Source organism: Chiloscyllium plagiosum, chromosome 31 (genome assembly GCF_004010195.1).
Source record: "Chiloscyllium plagiosum isolate BGI_BamShark_2017 chromosome 31, ASM401019v2, whole genome shotgun sequence".
NCBI lineage: Eukaryota > Metazoa > Chordata > Chondrichthyes > Orectolobiformes > Hemiscylliidae > Chiloscyllium > Chiloscyllium plagiosum.
In genome coordinates, this window is record NC_057740.1 from 38,284,255 (window position 1) to 38,307,422 (window position 23,168).

At 47.0% G+C, this 23,168-nt stretch overlaps 1 protein-coding gene across 1 annotated transcript in view; it reads right to left on the reverse strand.

Annotated features, from left to right (window-relative positions):
* Positions 1-18,630, reverse strand: part of enc3 (ectodermal-neural cortex 3) — a 25,476-nt gene extending 6,846 nt beyond the window's left edge. Inside the window, exons 1-2 of the mRNA XM_043721420.1 lie at positions 18,407-18,630; positions 5,552-7,367 (exon numbers count right to left, since the gene is read on the reverse strand). Coding sequence (XP_043577355.1) covers positions 5,584-7,353 — 1,770 coding nt within the window. The 5' untranslated portion in view covers positions 7,354-7,367; positions 18,407-18,630 and the 3' untranslated portion in view covers positions 5,552-5,583. The remainder of the gene's footprint in view (positions 1-5,551; positions 7,368-18,406) is intronic.
* Positions 18,631-23,168: the final 4,538 nt, after the last annotated feature.

Below are 23,168 nucleotides of genomic sequence, written 5' to 3' on the forward strand. Positions count from 1 at the left end.
GCAACATGACCTCCCAACTCCTGTACTCAATACCCTGACCAATAAAGGAAAGCATATCAAACGCCTTCTTCACTATCCTATCTACCTGCGACTCCCCTTTCAAGGAGCTATGAACCTGCACTCCAAGGTCTCTTTGTTCAGCAACACTCCCTAGGACTTTACCATTAAGTGTATAAGTCCTGCTAAGTTCTTTGTTTTAGGTGAAGGTCTTACTGCTGCTGCCATTTACAACTCGTCCAAATCTACCCTTTCCACTTTCACTTATTTATTTGCAACCCACTTTACCCCTTTGCACCATCATCCCTTTTTTGTCATTTAATCTCTCCTGTTTTCTATTTGAGTTCCATCCTCTGTTCCTTCCTTAAAATCCTGTTCAGTCTCTAACTTTTGTCCCATTTTCTGATGAAAGAATGTCAACTGCAGTAATTAACCTCGTTTTTCTCTCCACACACGTTTGCCAAGTATTTCCAGAATCTTCTCTTTTCTCTCTCTGTCCCACCCCCTTGTTGCGGGAGCTCGCTGCTGGTTGCTATTAACAGCTGGTTATGCTTGTAATTGGACACCGTTCTTTCTGATCTTTGACCTCTAACGATGTGCTGACAACAGAATTCTAGTGGCATTGACACACCGGATCTCCCAGAGTTCAGTTTTCAATGAGACTTAACCCTGTGTCTCGACTGGGCCCTGTCTAAATTGAGTAACTAGGCCACAGGCTTCAGGTTGCCACAGCAACATTCTGCACTGACCAAAATATACTCATTTTTACATTCCAGTGACACATAGTGCAGCTAATAAATGTTTTGACACTATGTGCAGCCTAATCACAATCCAAGAATGTTGGATTCCAGCTTTATCTATTTCCTGCCCCCAAGGCCTCGTCTCACTGTAAACCTCTATAAAGGGAGATGTGGTCATGGAGGGGAGGGGTGGCATCGTGTTACTGCCACTAGACCAATAATCGAAAGGCCCAGGCTAATGATGGCGAGAGTTCAAATCCCACCACAGCAGCTGGTAGAATTTACAATCCAATTAACAAATACGTGCGACTTCAAAGCCAGTCTTGCAATGGTCATTGACTGCCCTAAAACATAAGTCCTTCCACCTGCGGCACGGTGGCACAATGGTTAGCCCTGCTGCCTCACAGCGCCAGAGATCCAGGTTCAATTCCTGCCTTAGGCGACTCTGTGTGGAGTTTGCACATTCTCCCCGTGTCGAGTTTGCACATTCTCCCCGTGTCTGCGTGGGTTTCCTCCGGGTGCTCCGGTTTCCTCCCACAATCCAAAAAATGTGCAGGTTAGGTGGATTGGCCATGCTAAATTGCCCGTAGTGTTGGGTGAAGAGGTAAATGGAGGGGAATAGGTCTGGGTGGGTTGCACTTCGGCGGGTTGGTGTGGACTTGCTGGGCCGAAGGGCCTGTTTCCACACTGAAATCTAATCTAATCTGCTTCACCCACACTCTTTAGGGAAGGAAATTTGTCAAACATGTGACTGCAGACTCACAGGAATAAGGCTCACTTTTAACTGCCCTCAAAAGTTCAAGGGGAATTAGGAATGGGCAACAAACCCAAGTCTTATTACCAAGCTGCGAAAGAAGGAAAATTCCAATAGATTTCAGGGCCTTGTCATGACAGAAAGGGAGAGTGTCTAGCAGGACCCCATGTCTTAGACAAAAGTGATGACTGCAGATGCTAGAAACCAGAGTTTAGATCAGAGTGGTGCTGGAAAAGCACAGCAGGTCAGGCAGCATCTGAGGAGCAGGAAAAATCGATGTTTCGGGCAAAAGCCCTTCATCAGGAATACAGCATCAGGACCCCATGTCTTGCACATTTTTGCCCCCATTGCTGCATAGGGTCAGATAAAGACGCTCATTGGGCGACTCCAGATTAAAGGCCCAATTCAGACCCCGCTCCAGCCACTTATCAGTCAGCAGCCCACAAGCAGAGAACTGTTTTTGCAGGACGGGGAATAGGGAGGAGTAATACTGCTGACATTACAAAAGCATCCTAGGTTGCTGCAGACATAGGGTGGGGATTGTTCACCACATTGAACTGACTTTAGTATGAGCCCGCCTGGAATCAGAGTCATTGCAACATGGAAGGTTGTCATTTGGCCCATCGGATTATCCAGGAGTGTTCAATCAGTAGCCCCACCAAAACTAATGAGGCCTCCGACTGGCCTGGGCCCATTTCAGGGGAGAGAATTTATCCCTGGTTTATAATCTCACCAACCACTCACTTCTTACTCTGCAACTTGTGCCACCCTCAAAGGAAAATTGCATTTTAAAATTTGGACAGTATTAACTTGATTAACTTCCACTTTTAGAACCATTCATACACAGGAAATATGTTCGAGTGAATGAGATCCCTCTGTGGGCTGGTCAGATATGGACGATCTCAGGCAGGAACAAGGATTGTTACATCAGTCAAAGCTCACTGGAAATTTCAGAAATCAGCTTTCACCTCTTGATCTCCCCCACACAGAGAATGGCTTTCCATTTTAGATCTGTCCCTCCCCAACATTTACTGTGTAGACAGAGACTGAGGGTGAGAGAGAGAGAGAGAGTTTGAGAGGGAGTCAGTCTTTTTTGGATGATACACATTGGAAGACGTTGCAGTTGGATGTGAATGTGTTATGAATATGGAACTACGGTAGGGTTGGTAAAAGAGTAAATGACGGGACAATCTGGTTAAAAGGTTTCAAACATTAACTTCAGTTGGTCTAAAGAGCTTTAAGTCACAGTAGAGACACTTGGAAATCCCAATGTCTGGTGGTGTTTTAACAGTTCCAATCTCTCTTGGCCCAGGAGGATATAAAAATAGGATTCATGGATAGTCACACTGTAAACTTGCATTGAATCCCAAATCTGAGGGACCACCCATAGCTGGGACGTGACCAGGAATTCGAGAGAATCCACTGAATGTGTCCTCGTTGTCTAAGAGTGAGGATTTGATGGTCTCCAGGTCAAATCACCACCCAACCACACACGAGAGAAAGTCACCTCTTTGGAGTGTAACCCAATGTGGCAGGCTGACCTGGGAGTGTTCAATGATTAGTGTGGTGCTGGAAAAGCACAGCAGGCCAGGCAGTATCTGAGGAGCAGGAAAATCGATGTTTCAGGCAGAAGCCCTTCATCAATTTTCCTGCTCCTCGGATTCGGCCTGACCTGCTGTGCTTTTCCAGCACCACTCTAATCTTCAGCATCTGCAGTACCCACCTCCGCCTGGGAGTGCTCAATGGCCAATCGATCGGAGATCACAGGTTCAAGCTCCATGGTAAGGGCTGAATAATGACTGTGAAAGCTGCTCAATTGTTGCTTAAATAGATACAATGGATTCATTCATTGTTTCCGGGAAAGGGAAACCATTATTACCTTCAGTCTGGGTCTGCTGGAAATTCAATCTCAAAGACAGCCTGCAAATGGATGATAAATATTGTCCAAGTCCCAAAAATAAACCTCATTAAAAACAGGTCTTAAAGACCATTGCCATGAGCACAAAAATATCAGCGATCCTCCCCTCTGTGTGAATGAGAGAAATTAAACCAAAAGCACATAGAATTTCTACCTTTAGAAATTATCCAGTGACTCCTGCCCAAAACAAAAAGCTAACGAGCTCAAGATCGACCTGATCAGACCGATTTCCGGGACAGCAGCGATTGTGTATGAAGAGAGACTGGATCAGTTAGAACATCGAACAGTACAGCACAGGAACAGGCCTTTCGGCCCACCACATCTGTGCCGACCATTCCAAGCCAATCCCATCAGCCTGAACAAGGTCCATATCCCTCTATTCCCTGACTGTTCATTCGTCTGAATGCCTCTCAAACATAGACATCATCTCTGCACCTACCACCTCCCCTGTCAGGACTATATTCACTGGGAGTTTACAAAGACGAGAGAGATCTCACAGAAACCTATACATTTCTTACGGGACTCAGCGGCACAGTTGCTTAGTGGTTAGCATTGCTGCCTCATAATGCCAGGGACCCAGGTTCGATCCCAGCCTAGGGCGACTGTCTGTGTGGAGTTTTGCACGTTCTTCCCAGTGTCTGTGGGTTTCCTCCCCCAATCACAAAGATGTGCAGGTTAGGGTGGATTGGCCTTTCTAAATTACCCGTTGTGTTCAGGGATTTGTAGGTTAGGTGCATTAGTCAGGGGTAAATGTAGAGTAATAGTGAAATGGGTCTGGGTGGGTTACTCTTCAGAGGGTCGGTGTGGACTTGCTGGGCCAAAGGGTCTGTTTCCACACTGTAGAAATTCTATGATTCTAATTCATAGCAAGACTCAACAGGGTAAATGCAGGAAGAATGTTCCTGATGACCAGGGAGTCCAGAACCAAGGATTACAGTCTGAGGATATGGGGTAGGATATACAGGACTGAGATGAGGAGAAATGTCTTCCCCCAGAGAGTGGGGAGGCAGGGGGGATTCTCTACCACAGAAAGTAGTTGAGGCTAAAACATTGAACATTTTCAAGTAGGAGTTAAATATAGTTCTTAGGGCTAAAGAAATCAAAGGGTATGGGGAGAAAGCAGGAACTAAGTTAGATGATCAGCCATGATCATATTCAATGGTGGACCAGGCTTGAAGGGCCGAATGGACTATCCTGCACCTCAGCTGTGATGATCTCTTGCTTTCACTCACCCACTGTTTTGAAAGGGAGTTCCTGGGCAGTGTGACACCAGCAGCACCTTTTGGTGGCAGAGGGTTGGGAAATCCAATGCAAACTTTGACCAAGTGAGACCCTTCTGTCCAACTGAGGCTGTCCATCACAGTGCAGTCATAACAAAGTCAGCCATTGTGTCATTTTACCGGCCTTAACATAATAGCTCTTGGTGGGGCACGGGAAGGGGGGTGGGGGGAGGGTGAAGGGGTGATGGAAGATAAACCAGACTTTGAACGAAGACAAAGCGTTTGCTTCTGAAAGGAAAGGAAACTGAGAAACTACATCCCTTAATTACTTCAACATGACAAATACAGAAGGAAGGAACCAAAAGAACTGAAGCCGCTGGAAATCTGAACCAAAAACAGGAATCACTGGAGAAACTCAGCAGGTCTGGCAGCGTCTGTGGAGAGAGGACGTGAGTTAATGTTTCATATCCAGTGACCCTTTGTCTGAACAATTCTCGATGCCTCTGCTTTCTCTCCTTAAATGCTGCCAGACCTGCTGATATTCTCCTGCAATTTCTGCTTCTGTTACCAGCAAAAAGGAACCTTTTCCTGGGGTGGGGCATATGTGTGTGTGTGCGTGTGTCTGTGTCTGTGTGTCTGTCTGTGTCTCAGTGTGTGTGTGTCCGTCTGTGTCTGTCTGTCTGTGTGTGTATCCGTGTCTATCAGTGTCCGTGTGCATGTGTGCCCATGTGCGTGTTTCCGTGTGTGTCTGTCCGTGTGTGTCCGTGCCTGTGTGTATCCGTGCCCGTGTGTCCGTGGGTCTCCATGTATCCGTGTGTGTCTGTCCGTGGGTTTCTGTCTATCTGTGTCCGTGTGTGTTTGACCCGTGTGCACGTGTGTGCCCGTGTGTGTGTGTGTCCGTGTGTGGGAAAAGGAAGCTCACCTCAGATCGCAGAGCCCAGGGCAATGGTTGAGCTACACAGAGAGGTATTTCCACGTGCTGACGAAGGTGGTTGGGATGAGTGAGTAGGGGATGGTGGTGATGTTGCTCCATGTGCCTGTCGATGAATCGTAACAGTCCAGGGTCTTGCACATCTGGGCACCAAAGTACCCACCAACTACGTAGAGCCGATTACCGGATGCCACCGAGTGGCAGCTGACTCTCCGCGCTGTCATGTCGCCAAACTTCGACCATTGGTAGGTCTCGCTGTTGAAACGGTACGCAGAGCTGGCCGAGAATTCTGTGTCGCCGCCAATGACGATGATATGGTCGCCCACGACAGACGCCGAGGTGTATCGCCAGGGCTGCGGGCAGTGTGTGGGCACCGTCCACCGGTTCTCCCCTGGATGGAAGCACTGCACCTTGGGCAACTTCTCGCGGTTGACGCTGGTGCCCCCAAAGACGAAGAGCTTGAGCCTGGCGCCGACTACTGCGGCGTTGCTGACCCCTTCACGGAGGGGGGCCACCAGGGTCCACTTGTTGGCTTGGGGGTCGTAGTGCTCGACCTGCTTGAGGGAGACAGAGGGCGAGGCCGGGAATGAGACGCTGACGGCCGTGTGCCCGCCCACCGCGTACAGGCACTGGTCTAGCTCCGCAGAGCCATGTCCGTAACGGGCTAGCAGCATGGGAGCGGCCTTGGTCCACTCGTCGTGGAGGGTGTCGTATACCCAGACATCTTTGGAGACGCCATTTTCGGAACCGCGGCCACCGGTGACGTAGACCTTGCAGCCAATAGCACAGGCGCTACACTCCTTGCGGGGGCTGGGGATGTCTGTCTTGGGGATGACGGTCTTGGCTTTCTGGTCAATGGCGTAGACCTTGTCGCACACGAAGGTCTGGCCGCCCAGCAGCAGCACGTCGTGGTTGACCTTGCGGGGCCTGGCGCACAGGAGGGTCACCACCCCGTCGTTCTGCAGGATCCGGGTCTTGCAGCAGATGGCCTCCTCCACCACCCCCTTGCCGGTCTGGTGACCGGCCACCAGCTCCTCACCCAGTACACTCTGGTACAGGTAGGACTCCGGCAGCAACGCCAAGCGCACGCAGCGCAAGAGCTCCGGCAGATCGTCCCTCCGCCGCCTCAGATCGTGCTTCACCCAGCCCATCACCGCTTCGTAGACCAGGCTCTCGTCCTCCACCTCCAGCTCCTCGCTCAGGATAAGCTCCACCAGCTTGTCCTTGGGCAGCCTCAGGAAGTCCTCTGTCCTGTAGAGCATGGCAAAGTAGGCCAGGCAGGCCTGCCAGGAGAGCTCGTAGAGCTGCCCGCACTGGTGGGCGTCCGAGAGCAGCATCATGCCCAAGCAGTTCATGGGGTGCAGGTTCTTCTCCAGGAACTCAGCCGAGGCCTCGCGGATGTCGTGGAACTGCAGCATGTCGCTGGCTTCCAGCAGGGACTCGGCGTTCTCCTCGTTGATCAGCACCCGGGACGAGTAGGCGTAGTCCAGCAGCAGCTCCAGCACCTCGGGGTGCAGCGAGTCGTGGAAGTTGACCTCACTGTCGTGGCTCTCCTTCAGGCCACCGGCGAACATGGCCTCAAAGTACCGGCTGCAGGAGGCCAGCACCACGCGGTGGCACGGGAAGGAGCGGTTGCCCGCCCGCAGGGTGACGTCGGTGAAAAGATGACGCTTCCGCAGGAGGTTGAGGTGAGTCAGGAGGCTGTCCGCGTGCGACGCCTTGTGGAAGAGCTGGATGTTCATGGAGCCTGAGCTGGAACGCGATTTCCGGTTCTCGTGAACAGTGACAGACATCGTTCGGAAAAGTGCTGTGGAGACATAAAATCACGCAGAGGCAAATCAGACACAGGGGAAAACAACTCACATTCCAGTCTCTGTTCAGAAAAGGAACGGGATCAATCATTGCCACTGGAAACAGTATCACCTTCACTGAATATCCCCCAGCCCCCCCACCACCATCTACATCCTACAGACCTGAAACGGAACTGGTTCCAGCTGTATCATTACTGGCTACAACAGCAGGTCAAATGCTAGGAATACTGTGGCATGCAACTCACTTCCTGACTCCTCAAAGCCTCTCCATCACCTACAAGGAACAAGTCAGGGGTGTGGTGCAATACTCCTCACTTGCCTGGACGGGTGCAGCTCCAACAACACTCAGCAAACTCGACACCGTCCAGGAGAAAGCAGCCCCCACTTGATTGCCAGCACATTCACAGGTACCCCCCACCAACACTTATTAGCAACAGTGTTGACTATTTACAAGATGCATTGCAGAAATTCACCAAAGATTCTTAGATAGCACCTTCCAAATCCATGAGTACTTCCATCTAGAAGGATAAGGCAGCAGATACATGGGAACACCACCCCCTGCAAGCTCCCCTCCAAGCCACTCACTGTCCTGACTTGGAAGTATATCAGTGTTCCTTCACTGTCACTGGGTCAAATTCCTGGAACTCCTTCTCTAGCAGCTCTCTGGGTTTACCTAGACCACTCATTCCCCCATCTTCAAGGGCAGTTAAGGATGGGTAATAAATGTTGGTCTAACTAGAGATGCCGATGTGTCACAAAGTACAAGTTAACAAATGAGTGTCCCACTTCAACATCAATGAGGAAGTCAAATACCTTCAAGGCTTTCTTGCCAGGAGGTAAGAAGCAGCTTCAGAATACTTTCTTATAGCAAGAATATTATTCAGCTGGAGAGGGTTCGGAGAGATTTACCAGGATGTTGCGAGAATGGGAGGGTTTGAGTTATAATGAGAGGCTGGCTAGCCTGGGATTTTTCTCATTTATGCATAGGAGGTTGTGGGGTGACCTTATAGAGGTTTATAAAATCAGCAAGGCTATAGATAAAATGAAAGGCAGCTGTCTTTTCCCTAGGATGGGGGATTTCAAGACTTTTAAGGTTAAAGGAGAAAGATTTTAAAAAGACATGAGGGGCAATTTCTTTTGTTCCAGACAGTAATTTGTGTGTAGAATGAACTTCCAGAGGAAGTGATGTATGTGGGCGCAGTTACAATGTTTAAAAGACATTTGGATAAGTTTACGAATAAGAAATATTTGGAGGGATATGAACCAAGCGTAAGCAGGTGAGACTAGTTTAGTTTGGGATTATGGTCAGCATGGACTGGTTGGACCGAAGGGTCTGTTTCCGTGCTGTATGACTATGACAATTTTCAGCAAGTGAGCTGTCTGCTGTAGAGTGTGGCTAAACCCAAGCACAGACTCTGCAGAAAAGTTGGCAGATCATATGCACACACTTGTCATTTGTGAGATATTAGATCTGATATTAGATCTCAAAAAAAAGCCTCAAGCATAAATAATTTATGAAGCTGAAGATAGAGCTGTACAGATCAGTTTGTTAATTGTTTACTTGGCCTGATGACAGGGGTTAGATTTAAATGCAGCCAATAGTTTCTCTCTCCCTTTTATAGAGTATGAGTATGTGGCGCTGGAAAAGCACAGCAGGTCAGGCAGCATCCGAGGAGCAGGAAGAGTCGACATTTTGGGCATAAGCCCTTCGTCAGGAATCCCGATGAAGGGCTAATGCCCAAAACGTCGGCTCTTCCTGCTCCTCGGATGCTGCCTGACCTGCTGTGCTTTTCCAGGACCACTCACTCGACTCTGATCTCCAGCATCTGCAGTCCTCACTTTCTCCTATGGGGTATGAGTATCACTGACAAGGCTAACATTCATTGCCCATTCCTAATTACCCTCGATCTGAGTGGCTTGCTAAGCCATTTCTGAGGGCAGTTAAGAGTCAACCACATTGCTGTGGGTCTGGAGCCTCATACAGGGCAGACCAGGTAAGGATGGCAGATTTTCTTTCCGAAAAGGACATGGGTGAACCAGGTGGGTTTGAACACTCTCGGATCGCTTCACAGTCACTAATACTGAGGCTTGTTTTCAATCCTCAGAATTATTAAATTAACTTCAATTCCATCAGCTGCCAGGGTGAGATTCGAGGTCTCACTGTCGGTACATCAGCCTGAGCCTGTGGATTACCAGGCTAATGGCATTATCATTTCAGAGAGAGTACTGTGTCCAATTCTGATTTAGATAGAGTGCATCATTACAACGGCTCCAGGGATGAGACAATTTCAGTACATGAGAAGATTGGAGAAGCTGGGGCTGTTCTCCATGCAGAAGGTTGAATGGAGATTTAGACGTTGTGCCCTAAATCATGAGGGGTTGAGACAGAGTCATTGAGTCAATCCAGCACAGAAACAGACCCTTTGGTCCAACCAGTCCATATCCACCATGTACCCAACTAAACTAGTTCCACCAGCCTGCACTTGGCCCATATCCTTTTAAATCCTTCCTAATTCATTAACTTATCCAAATGTCTTTTAAATGTTGTAACTGCATTGACATCCATCACTTCCTTGGGCAGTGCATTCCACACATAAACCACTCTCTGTGTAAAAACGGTGCCCCCATTGTCCTTTTTAAAACTATCTCCCTCTCACCTTAAAAGTATGTCCCCTAGCTTTCAACTCCCCCTATCTATGGAATAAAAATACTTAGTTGATTTGCAGAAAGTGCTTCCATTGAAAACAAAACAATCAAGAGTGAGACAACACAGACTTTCAAGCAATTTGGAAAAGAAGAGAATGCAGTGGGAAAAGAAATCGTTTGCAGCAGTTGAGGTTGGGAATGTGCTGTCCAGGAGTGTGGTGGAGCCAGGATCATTCGAGGCATTCCAAGAGATCATCGCTTCTATTTAAACCATCATCAAATGTGCAAGGGTATGGGGAAAAAGCAGGGACAATGGTACAGAGTCCTAAATGCTCAGAACAGGTGGAGATATGATGGGCTGAATGGCCACCTTACAGACCATAACAATTCCTTCAGAATAAAGTGGCAAAAAATGTGGCTAGAGGGTACAGAGGAGAACAAATCATACACACACACACACGAAGGATCAGGGTTGAGACAGCAGAGAGGATCTCCATCAATTATGAGGAAAAGTACAGGGCAGAGTTAGAGAGCAGAATTTTTGTAGGACACTACTGAACCAGGGAGGGGCAAGAATGTGAAAACTGCAGCGTTATTGAACCTACAGAACTCCGACCAGGTCTCACTGCGGTGATGTGAGGAGGATGGAAAGATCTCACTGAGGCCACAGTAAGATGATAGCTCTTTGAGGAATGGGAGAATGGTAACCACAAGGTGGACTCACTACACAGCCACTAGAACAAGCTCGCTGATTAAAGGTTACATTGCTGATGGTGCAGTTATGTTCCACAAAAACTGTACACTTAACATTCCAGGGATGTGTGCTGTGAGGCTAAGCACTGTTGTGAGGCAGACAGTGCTGATTTCAGAGCTCTGTAATAACACCTCACAGCTAGTTATCAGCAGGGAAAACACAAGCCCGCATTCCAACTCCAACAGAAAAGAATAGATTTCCCTCTTTAAAATCATCAACTACAGCTTATTCCAACCAAGTAGTAATTGGCTAAACATCCAGACAAAATGGGCTCAACCTCTCATCTTCTACACCTTCCCAGGTACAGGAAGCAGGAGCTCAAGATGTCCAGCGGTTGACCTCTGTCCTTGGACATTGCGGGTGGGGGAGGGACCTTTCTCACAGCAGACATCCCACAAGGAAACTCCATTTGGCTGGATCTCACCAGAGATCCGGAGATCCGACAGGAGTTCGCTCTCCAAACTGGGGTTGTGACGCATGCCTACATCCTAGTCCTCCGGGATTTTTCACTGTGTTAAACAGTGGCACTACATCAACACAGAGGAGTCATGGGCAACATTCCCTCGAAGGGCACCGCCCACATCTGCCATCCATTAATATGGGATCTTGCTGTGCTGGTCTTGCCCACTGCTCACAGTCCAACCAAACTTGGATCGTTCAAGCAAATCTGGCACCCATACCAGAAAACTGAAAAAGTTCCATTTGACATGGGCACTGTTAGGTTGGAGGATATGCCAGGGAATTTGAGCAGAGCAAGATCCCACATAGATGGCTGGTCGATGCGTTTTGAGGCAGCACTCTTTGAGGGACTGTTGGCCGTGTCCTGGAAGAACCCCTCTACTTTTTTTCAAACAACAGAAACCTGTGCTGATATAAGAAATGTGATGGTGGCCCTTTCTCAAAGGAGTGATGACTGGTGGTGGTTTAACTTGAGGGTTACCACTCCCCAGGCGAGAAGTGACATTGAGGGGGGAGTCCTTCTTAGGAACCTCAGCCATTGCAGGAACTGAACCCACTTTGGCAGCATCATCCTGCATCACAAACTAGCCAATTGAGCTAATCCACCCCCTGAATTGACACAGTGCCTTTAAAACAGCAAAACATCTCATAGGATCAGGGCAACAGTACCTATACTCACTCTCCAGGTTATACAATGTCAATGGGTTCAGTGGAACACACAGACACTCACTCTCTGGGTCACAATGCGACCAAAACCGGGAGTTCCCATGGGCTGTCAGGACCATTTTGTCACAGTGCCTCATGGTTTAACATCACATTCAAATCAAAGCACCTCATGTGGTTGCCCTCTCTCTAACCTCCTTCAGCCCAATTCCCAATTACCCAATTCCCCATTCTCCTTCGATCCTAGCCTCGACTGGTGCTCACGGGGCAGTGGGTTGCTGAATTAGAAGCTCTGGTTTCAAGTACCCTCTGGGACCATACAGCCACAGAGGGGGTGTCCAGGAGATGATTCCCAGATGTTCACCATCAACACGTCTTTCCAATACTCCAACATCAGCAGCGCTTCCTGGTCAGGCAGAACCTTCCGGTAGCTCTGGCACAACAGCCCTCCTCATGTTTTAAATAAAAAGACTCTGTGGGTGGGTTCTTGCGACAGGACGTACTCTGCAGCCAGTGGTCCTCCTTCCTTCAAGAACCAGCCAGGCAGATCAATCCTGGCCTCATGTACACCCACAACCTTCAACAAAACTCACTCCTCTGTTCGCCTTCCTGGGACCTCCTAACAAAACATCTCCACTTGGACACACCATAAAGCCTACCTTCTCAGAACCCCCACAGTGTGGACACAGGCCATTCAGCCCATCAAGTCCACACCAACCATCTAAGCAGCATCCCAGACAGACCCACACCCCGATATTTCCCATGGCCAATCCACCCAAACCTGCACATCTTTGGACGGTGGGAGGAAACCAGAGCACCCGGAGGAAACCCACGCAGACACGGGTCCCTGGCGCTGCGAGGCAGCAGTGGTAACCGCGAAGCCAGTGTGTCACTTCCAACCCAGCATTTTAATCACCTCTCCCAATGTCTCCATCTGTAACCCAATGTCAGTGCTGCCTGATAAACCATCGCAAGATTTTTCCCAGGGGTGCTCCTATTATAAAGACAATGCAAGTACTCGTTCGTAGGGCTCCAACCCATGCCCTACAGTGGAGCTTGAAGCCTTGGGGACTCGGGGGAACAGGGGAGAGAGAGAGAGAGAGAGAGAGCGAGAGCGAGAGCGAGAGAGCGAGAGCGAGAGTGTTTCCCACTGAGCTAAGCTTTCAACATTCTGAGGCAGAGTGTGCCAGTCTGCAGTGAGACTAAGAGAGGGGCTGATCTTCCCCAACGTGCACAGAGTGAGCAGGAAGACACAAAGAGGGGGAGGGGGAAAACTGGGAGATGACTGCTGCATTGGACTGTGGAGGAGAGAAACATGCAAGGAATTCTCGTCTTTAAAGTGGCTGAATCCCTTTATCTAGGACCTTCTGGGGGCAGGAATAATCCCTTTGAAGATTTAAAAGATGCCTTTTCATGTGTGCAGGATTGAAGTCAATGGGAGTGAGGAAACAGTGAGTGGTTCAGACCCATTTCCTGCATTCATCTGAAATTATATATAATTACACAACAGAGAGATTCTTGTCCCAGATGGACAGGGGGATTTCAGAGGAACAGAGAGCCCTGGGCGATGAATCAAACACCAGGGGAAGAATCACCAGGCAGCAGCCTGTTACAGAACACACACACACACAGACACACACACAGACAGACAGGCACAGACACACACACGCAGAGACAAACACACACACACAGACACAAACAGGCATGCACACACACACAGACACACACACAACAGGCATGCACGCACACACAGACAGACACACACACACAGGCATGTACACACACACACACAGGCATGTACACACTCACAAACAGGCAAACACACACACACAAACAGGCAAGCACACACAAACACACACACAAACAGGCATACACACACACACACAGACACAGACCACCCAGACAGACAGGTGCACACGCACGTGCACACACACAGACAGACACATGCACAGACAAACACACATGCACACACAGTCAGACAGGTGCGCACACTAACACACACAGGTACACGTACACAGACACGCACAGACAGACAGACATGCGCACACACACAGACAGGCAGCCAGACACACACACAGAGATACACACACACAAGGGCACACACACAAGGGCACACACACAAGGGCACACACACACACACAGCCAGACAGACAGGCACACACACACAGACAGGCAGACAAGACATATAACACAGCCAGACACACACACACAGACACATGCACAGACATGTGTATGTAGAGACAAACAGATCCACGCATGCACACACAGACACGTGCTCGCACAAGCACACACAGACATACATGCACACACAGGAGACGTGTTTGCTTAATTTCTGAGACAGAGCCGCACGTTGGAAGGTGACGCGAGCATCAACACTCACTGCATAGTAAAGTGTCACAGCATCCTTCCCTATTCATTGGCAGCATTACCAGGTCAGTTTGTTTCTTGCCCAAGGGTAACTTCCCGTGGAGATGGTGACAAGTTGCCTTCTTAGACAAATGAGCAGCTTGCTAGACCATTCCAGAGGACAGTTAAGAGTCAACCATATTGTCATGAGTCTGGAGTTATACATAGGCCAGACTGGGTAAGGGCAGATGATTTCCTTGTCTTAAGGGCATTAGTGAACCAAATGGGTTATAAATGTAGTTACACAATTACCATTCCAAATTCATTTTAATTTAAATCATGCATCTGCTTCCACCCACCTCCCCCTCCTGCTTCAGTGGTGCCATTGAATTCTTGGACCATTGGTTTCAGCTTCAAAAACATAGAATATAGGATCAGAAGTAGGCCATTCAGCCCATCGAGCCTGCTCTGTCATTCATTATGATCATGGCTGCTCAACCAACTCAGTATCCTGTTCCCGTTTTCTTTAGCCCCAAGAACTATATCTAACTCCTCCTTGAAAACATTAAATGTTTTGACCTCAACTGCTTTCTATGGCAGAGAATTCCACAGGCTCACCACACTCTCTGGGTGAAGAAATGTCTGCTCATCTCTGTACCCAGTATCCCCTACATTGTGATTCCTAGTTCTGGATTCTCCGACCATCAGGAACATCTTCCCTGTGTCTGACCCCGGCTGGTCCTGTTAGAATTTTACCGGTTTCTATCAGATCTCCCCTCATTCTTCTAAACTCCAGTGAATATACTCCTAACCTCTGGGTTATTGGCCAGTATGTCACCATCCAGATCATGTAATTTGTTTTTTAAAAATAATAGTCAAAAAGAGGAGAAATAGAACAAGAAGGAAACACTTAGCAAATGTTGCAAGTGTTAAAGGCGCAAGGAGAAATGAGTGCCAATGCGGTGCGAGGGGGAGAGAGTCCCAGAGCAGCGTGAGGGGGAGCAAGTCCTGGAACGGGGCAAGGGGATGTTACATAGTGGACTGAGTCACGAAATGACATTGGCTTAGTATTCTGGAGTGTGTGTGTGGTGTGTCGGGGGTGGGAGTGAACTGGCTATGCAGGCTTCACAATAACACAGTGTCTGGTTTGAGATAGATTGCGATATGTGATAAATATAAAAACAACATTATGGACCTGACATCATTGTCTCAAAGCAACAAGAAAGTCTTAGTCAATTCTTTCCAACTGCTCCACTTCCTGAGCAGCCCATCGTGATAGTCACTGTCTATGAGGGATAGCCAAACAGCTGAGGTTAGGTGGGTAATGAATCATTGGCTTCAGAAGAAAATAAAAAAGGAAATGATTGGCCTGAAACAGAGCATTTTAAAACATAATATACTCAAACCCGACATCAAAATTGTTCCCATTGACGGAAGTGTGGAAAATGAGAGGATAACAATTTAAGTGAAGAATCAAAGGAGACATGAGGAACCTCTTTGGTCTCCCCCACTCCTCACACAACTGATGGTTAGGATTTGGAACGCACTGCGAGAGAGACAGAGACAGAGAGAGAGAGAGAGAGAGAGAGAAAGAGACGATGGAGAGAAATGGATAATTATCCACAGAGAAACATTTATGGGGCTGCAGGCAGGGGAAGGGAGTGGCGATTGCTGTTTCAGAGAGCCAGCATCTGCGCAATGGACCGAAGGGTCTCCTTCTGTGCTGCAACCATTCTGTGATTTTGAGATTTTAAACAAAGGAAACGTGAGCAAGATTTCACAGGAGAGCCGGCAGTGCCCTGCAATGGGAGTAATTTTTGACTCTGGGTGAGAAAATGGACATTAGTAATTCTGATGAAGAGTCATCTTGACTCAAAACATTAACTTGCTCTCTCTCCCCGGATGCTGTCTGACTCGCTGTGATTCCCAGCATTTTGTGTATTCAGTACAGATTCCAGCATCTACAGTAATTTGCTCCGACATGAGTAATTCATTTGGCTGTAGCACCCACTTTGGCTTTTACATTCCACTGAAGCCAAAGTCTCCCCTTCTCCCAGTCCCATTGCACCCTATTACTGAAATCCAAAATCACCCTGAACTCGTGCCTTTTTCCACAACCGATGTTAAAGAGATCATGTGTTGCTTTACTAATTGTGGGATCTTGCAATGCAGAAACTGGTTCCCATATTATGAGAGTAACTACACCTCAAAGGGTACTTCACTGGCTCTAACTTAGTCCGGAAATTCTTGTGATGGCAAAAGGCTCTTGGCACTATATCAAAGCATGCACTGTCTAGTCATTAACTTTGACCAGATGGCGCACACGGTAACAATTTTTCTGAATAATAGATAGCAGCACATAGGAACAATACTATCTTATCCAACATGCAACCCAGCATATTCTATTGTACTTTTATATTACAAAGAGTAAATGTTTGGTCACACACTGCTCTCTCTCTCTCTCCAATATGAACAAATACCCTATACATTCAGGCCACTGCCTACCCATGGCAGTACAGAGAGTGAAGGAGAAACAGCTCCCACAGAAACCACAGCTTAACATTGCCAGCAGAACCCAGATCCACATGTGTCCACTTGTAAACCAGGCACTGCACACAGTGAAACAGCTACAAAAGATCAGGGGCAGTAAAGGGAGGCTTGCCCCAATCGTGGCAGGAACAGTGGGCAAGAGGAGGCCATTCCCCCCAACCAACCCACCCTCTCCCCCCATGGCTGTTCCACCATGTAATTTAAATGTGACCGACTTGGAGTTCACTTCAAGTGGATTGGACTCATGCAGCAATTCGCAGGCTCAATGTGCCCACTCTTGGCTATGACTGTAGGCTAATATCATTTTTGGCGGAGTGCAGTGAGGGTGCTGCTCTCCCAGCAGTATGACCTTTCAGATGAGACATTAAAAGGCAGCTCCTACATTTACCCCTCAAACATCATCACTGACAAAACACCAGCTTCTCATTATCATTAGTGGGAGCTTGCTGTGCATACTGCCCCGTCTCCTACAACAGCAACTTCAGAAGGGCAATGCAGCGACCGCTCTCTCATATCATTACTTTAATAAATGTTTCCATGAGGCAGACAGTCCTGGGCTCCAGACATCAACTCTGTCCTTTTCCCCACATTTGCTGCCAGACCTGTTGATTTTCCTCAACACTTTGTTCTTAATATTTTCAATCCATCCATTTGGGGATGTTATGGATGTCTCTGGAATGGGTGGAACCTGAACCCAGGTCTTCTATCAGAGATGGGGACGCTACCACTGTGCTACATGAACCCCCTCCCCTCTGTTTTTAAATTAAACAAGGGCCGATCTCAGTCAGTTGCGAAGAATTTCAACTAACAGCATTGACAACCTTTTGCAGAATTCCACATTTCTATCGCCCTTTGTGTGAGGATTTAACCCTCAAAGGGCTGGTTGTACTTTTATCAATATTATCATTGTCACTTTTGTTCTCAATTCCAGTGTCAGTGGGGAAAGAAATCAGTTTCTCTGAATGGACTCAGTCAAACCCCTTGTAACATTTTTATAACACCTCAATTAGATCACCCTCTCAACCCTGCAGACTCGGGGGAATATCATCTCAGTTTATAAAGCCTTGCTTTCACAATCCCATTAACAGTCTTTGTGGATTAACCCAAAACCAGGGCTAGAGGGCAGGGCCAAGGAAAGATAAAGGCCAGTAACCACAGCACAGTACAGTACTTGGAGGTATTCATGTGTCAAACTCAATCAAAATTCAACCTACAACTCATGGACATCATCATGGAATAAAAATCTCTAAAACATCCAATTTTAAAAAATTCACACCCTGGTATTCCTTATAATTTAATGCATTCATTCACTGTAAAACAGCCCGGGAGTTGTTGCTGCAATAAAATAAGCATAAAAGCACAGAGAACGAGCTGCAGAGGTTAAATGTAGCACACACTCACACTGCCCTAGAAACGGTTTTATTACACAGCTCAAGAAATGAACATTTGCAAATAAAAAAGAAATTATTTGTCAGGAAAACACCAATGGAGCTCGGCTGCAAACCCTTCTGTGACTCGATGAAGCGAAAAGACTACAAAAAGCACAAAGAAATATTGCAACTTTTTGAGGGTCAGTGCCTAATGCAACACTCTAAAGCTCAGCCTTGATGGACGTACCTCTCAGGCCCGGGAGAAACCAGCCTTGAGTTGCTTTCTTCTTTGGGACAGATCACCACCGCAGCCAGACAATGGAAAGATGATAGCCGGGGCTTCTATTTATTGGGGAGAGGTAAGGGGACGAGATTTCCCCTCAAATTTAACTATAACAAACTCGCCACCTCTTTGATCAGACTCATGCCTTTTCTTCGCCTCCTCCTCGGTCTGTCTGTCTGTCTCTCTCTCTCTCCAGCTCTCAGCACTCGGTCTTCACAAGTCAGTACATGCCCTAATGTGCCGAGCGCTCGGTAACTTTATTTTAATTTATTCCCCACCCACTGGGAGGAGCATGAATCCAGCCCTAGCGGAGCTCCTCACACTGTTAAACAAAAGCCCCTGGATTAATGTCAAATATAAAACATCCCAGAGAGGCGAAATGTACAGAAACCAAAGTGTGAAATTCACCTGCAGAACCTCCTCCCAGAACCTTTTCTGCAAAACTCATAATAAATCCTCCTAAAGCCCTATCTTGTCTCGAATGACTGACATGAGTCCTCGCAAATTGGCGAGCAGAATCCAGCGAGAAACTGCTGCAAATCAACTTTCAGGAAGGGAGGGTTTTGTAATCTGATCTTTCTCAAAGATGAACAGGTACTTCCTGCTGTTCATTTAGTTGTACATTAAGCAATACTGTCTTTTTTAAAATTTAGAATTCCCTGTTATTCCAGTGTAAACTTCATCTGTTGTCATCTTTTTTTCGCGTCTCTTTGTTTTTCAAGAGGAATTGTTTTTAACCGATGCAGGAAAATCAGACTGTGTTGAGAATGTTATAGCCCCCCCCAAGGCGGCCGTTCAGCCCGCCGTGTGCATCGGTTTCTGGTTAAGGATTTGTAATGAATTTAACTTACACTGCTATTTGTTCACTCTCCCGCATTTTAACACTTTTTATTTGAACAATAAAATCTAATTCCCTTCTGCAAGTTACCAAACACTGCAAAGAAGAGTGCTTGTTTTGTGTTTCAGACCTCTGTTAAAAAGATATGCTTGTCTTCCACAGAATCCCTACAGGTGGCCATTCAGCCCATCAGGTCCGCACTGACCCTCTGAAGACCTTAACACCCCCGACCCTATCACCCATGGCTAACCCACTGAGATGTTATGGACAATATAGCATGTTCAATCCACCTCACCTGCACATTTTGGACTGTGGGAGGAAACCCATGCGGACTACAGGGAGGACGTGCACACTCCACACTGACAGTCACCGAAGGGCGGACTCAAACCTGGGGCTCTGGCGCTGTGAGGCAGCAGCACTAACCACTGCGCCACTTTGTGCACCCTTGCAATCCTACATGAGAACAGGAGTGAGTGCTCTCTCAAACTATCAGGGATGGGCAAGAAATGCTGACCCAGCTTGTGACACCCATACCCTGTGAGTGAATAGAAAAAGGCAAATTCCTTTGAGTTTGTGTCTCTTTTTAGCAATGTTTATGTTTCTGTGCTGCCAAGCAATTCATTCAAAGTTACTTTGAATCTGTTTCAATCCCCCTTTCAGACAGCACATTCCAAATTTCACGAACTCACAGTAAAAAAAAATGCCGTCTTACTTTTCTGTGGGCAGTACAGTGTACACATGTTGATGGAGTGGGCAGATAGGTGGCAGATAAAGTTCAAAGCGGTGCATTCTGACAGAAATAACTTGAAGAGAAAGTGCTAAACAAAGGGCAACATAGAAAGAGGCCCTTCAACCCATCACGTTCATCAAACACCTACTTACATCCAAAGATGTGCAGGTTAGGTGGGTTGGCCATGCTAAATTGCCCATAGTATTTAAAGATGTGAAGGCTAGGTGGATTAACTATGGAAATGCAGGGTTACAAGGTAGGGGATGGGTCTAGGTGGGATGCTGTTTAGAGGGTGTTGGTGTATACTCGATGGACTGAATGGCCTGTTTCCATACTGTAGAGATTCTATTCTACTCTAACCCCATTTTCCAACACTTGTTCTGTAGCCCAATGTGCTATAGTGTTTCAAGGGTTCAACTAATATTTCTTAAGTGAGAGTTCCCATTGTCACCATCCTTTCAGGCAGGATTTCACATACCTAGCTCTGGGGTTATAAAAAAAGTCTTCTCTAAACCTCCTGCCCCTTCCCTTAACTCCATGTCCCTGGTTATTCACATTTCTACCAAAAGGGAACGTTTCTTCCTATCCGCCATGTCAATGCTCCTCATGACCTTGTACACCTCAATGAGGTTGCCCCACAAGCTTCTCTGCTCTAAGGAAAACAACCCCAGCCTGTCTAGTCTTTCTACAGAGCTGAACTGCTGCTCCCTGGACAACATCCTGGCACTGGATCAGAGAATCCTGAGTGTAGAGGTACAGAATTAGAGAATCCCACCCAGACCCATCCCCAACACTATCCCTATAACCATGCATTTCCAATGGCTAATCCAACCATCCTTAGACATTATGGGGAATTTGGCATGGCCAATCCATCTAGCCTGCACATCTTTGGGCTGAGGGAGGCAACCAGAGCACCCGGAGGAAACCCAAGCGGGCATGTGAGAGGACAAGTGAAGAGAGTTGTTGCTAAAGCATATAATGTTCTACACTTCATGAAAAGGGATTTAATGTACAGGAGCAGGGAAGTTATTCTGAACCTGTATCAGACACTGGTTAGACTTCAGCTGGAATATTAAGTACAGTTCTGGGTGCCACACTTCAGGAAGAAAATGAAGGCATTGGAATGAGTACAGACCAGGTTTATCACGATAGTATCAGGAATGAGAAATTCCAGTTATGACGGTAGATTGGAGAAATTGGGACTGTATTCCTTGGGGAAAAGAAGATTTGATAGAAATATTCTCGATCTTGCAGTATAAGTCAGAGTGGGTGTGGCAATAAATTGCCCATAGTGTTAGGAGCATTAGTTAGAGTGAAATGGGTCTGGGTGGGTTACTCTTCGGAGGGTCGGTGTGGACTGGTTGGGGCAAATGGCCTGTTTCCACACTGTATGGAATCTAAAAAAAAAACTCCTTCCCTTGTAACGGGTCAAGAATGAGAGGGCAGAGATTTTTTAAAAATTTGCAGAAGAAGTAAATGTGAAGAGAGAAAATACCTTTTCAGCAGAGTTTAAATGAGGCATTCAGGAGGGCACTCGGTCGGTGGCCATTTAAATAGAAACAATATGTAGGGTTACGGGGGAAAGGCAGGAGAATGACACTGTGTCATAACGCTCATTCAGAGAGCCGATGATAACACAATGGACCGAAATATCAGTTCTGTGATTCACCCCTTATTATTTTACCAGCTACCTTTAGACTTTGCCCTATGGTTATGGTCACGCCTGCCAGTGGAAATAGTCCCCCCCTCTTCACTTTATCAAAATCCCTTAGTATTTTGAAAAGCTCTGTTAAATCTCCCCTTAACACTTTCCTGTTTAGAGGGAACAACTGCAGCTTGTCCAGTCTTGGTATGTAATAATACATCCCTGGTAGCATTCTAATAATCCCTCTCATCATCTTCTAGCCTCTTGTGGGCAAACCCCTTTCTTCCCATTATTCATTCAGCTTCTGCATTTAAAGTATGTCTTTTCTGTTAATTATCCAAAATTTGTATCAGCAACAGATTTATTAATTTGCACTTACTGAGAAATCTTATGTTGCTTCTACGCTGGATTCAGATTGTGAGAAACTAAACAAAACTTACATTGCAGAAGCTCTAACCTAATCGATGCCTTTAAAATGATCATGAATTTATTTTACTCTTTCATGGGACATCACTGGTAACATTTATTGCCCTTAAACTAAGGTTGTTAAGCAACTTAGAGAAAATAGAGATGTCTTGCTAAAACTGTACAATGCACAGGCTGTAATACAGTGAACTGGTTTGGCTATCTTATCTGAGGAAAGACTTTTGGCATTGAAAGCAGTCCAGAGAAGATTCATTAGGTTAATTCTAGGCATGGAGGAAATTTCTTATAAAGAGAGGTGGAGTAGGTTGGGCTGTAGTCATGTTAGTTTAGAAGAATGAGAGGTGACCTTATTGAAAGATACAAGATTCGTAGGAGACTTGAGAGAGTAGATGCGGAAAATTTGTTTCCCCTTGTGGGAGATGACCAGAGGGTATAATCTTAGAATTTGAGGTTGCATAGACAGAGGTGGCATGGTGACTCAGTGGTTAGCACTGCTGCCTCCCAGCACCAAGGACCTGGGTTCCTCAGGCAACTGCCTGTGTGGAGTTCGTACATTCTCCCTGTGTCTGCGTGTTTTGGTTTCCTCCCATTGTCCAAAAATGTGCAGGTTAGGTAGATTGGTCGTGCTAAATTTCTCCATAATGTCCTGGGATGTGTAGATTAGGTACATTAGCTATGGGAAATGCAGGCTTAAAGGGTATGGGGGATGGCCTTTGGAGGGTCAGAGTGGACTTGTTGGGCTGAATGGCCTGTTTCCACACCGTAGGGATTCTATAGATGAGGAGAAATTACTTCTCTCAGATGGTTGGGAATTTGTTAATGTGTTTTACCGTGGGTTGTTAAGTATATTGAATGCTGAGATAGACAACTTCCTTCTCATTAAAGGTGATAGGAATAAGGCAGGAAGGCGGAGCTGCATGTGACCAGATCAGCTTCTACATCAAAAGAATTATGCACTTTGCTCTGGGCCTGGAGTCACATGTAGGTTAGATCAAGTTAGGACAACAGACTTCCTGAGTGGTATTAGTGAACCAGGCGGGGTTTTTACAACAATCAGTGATAGCTCTCGTGGTCACCGAGAGTGAGG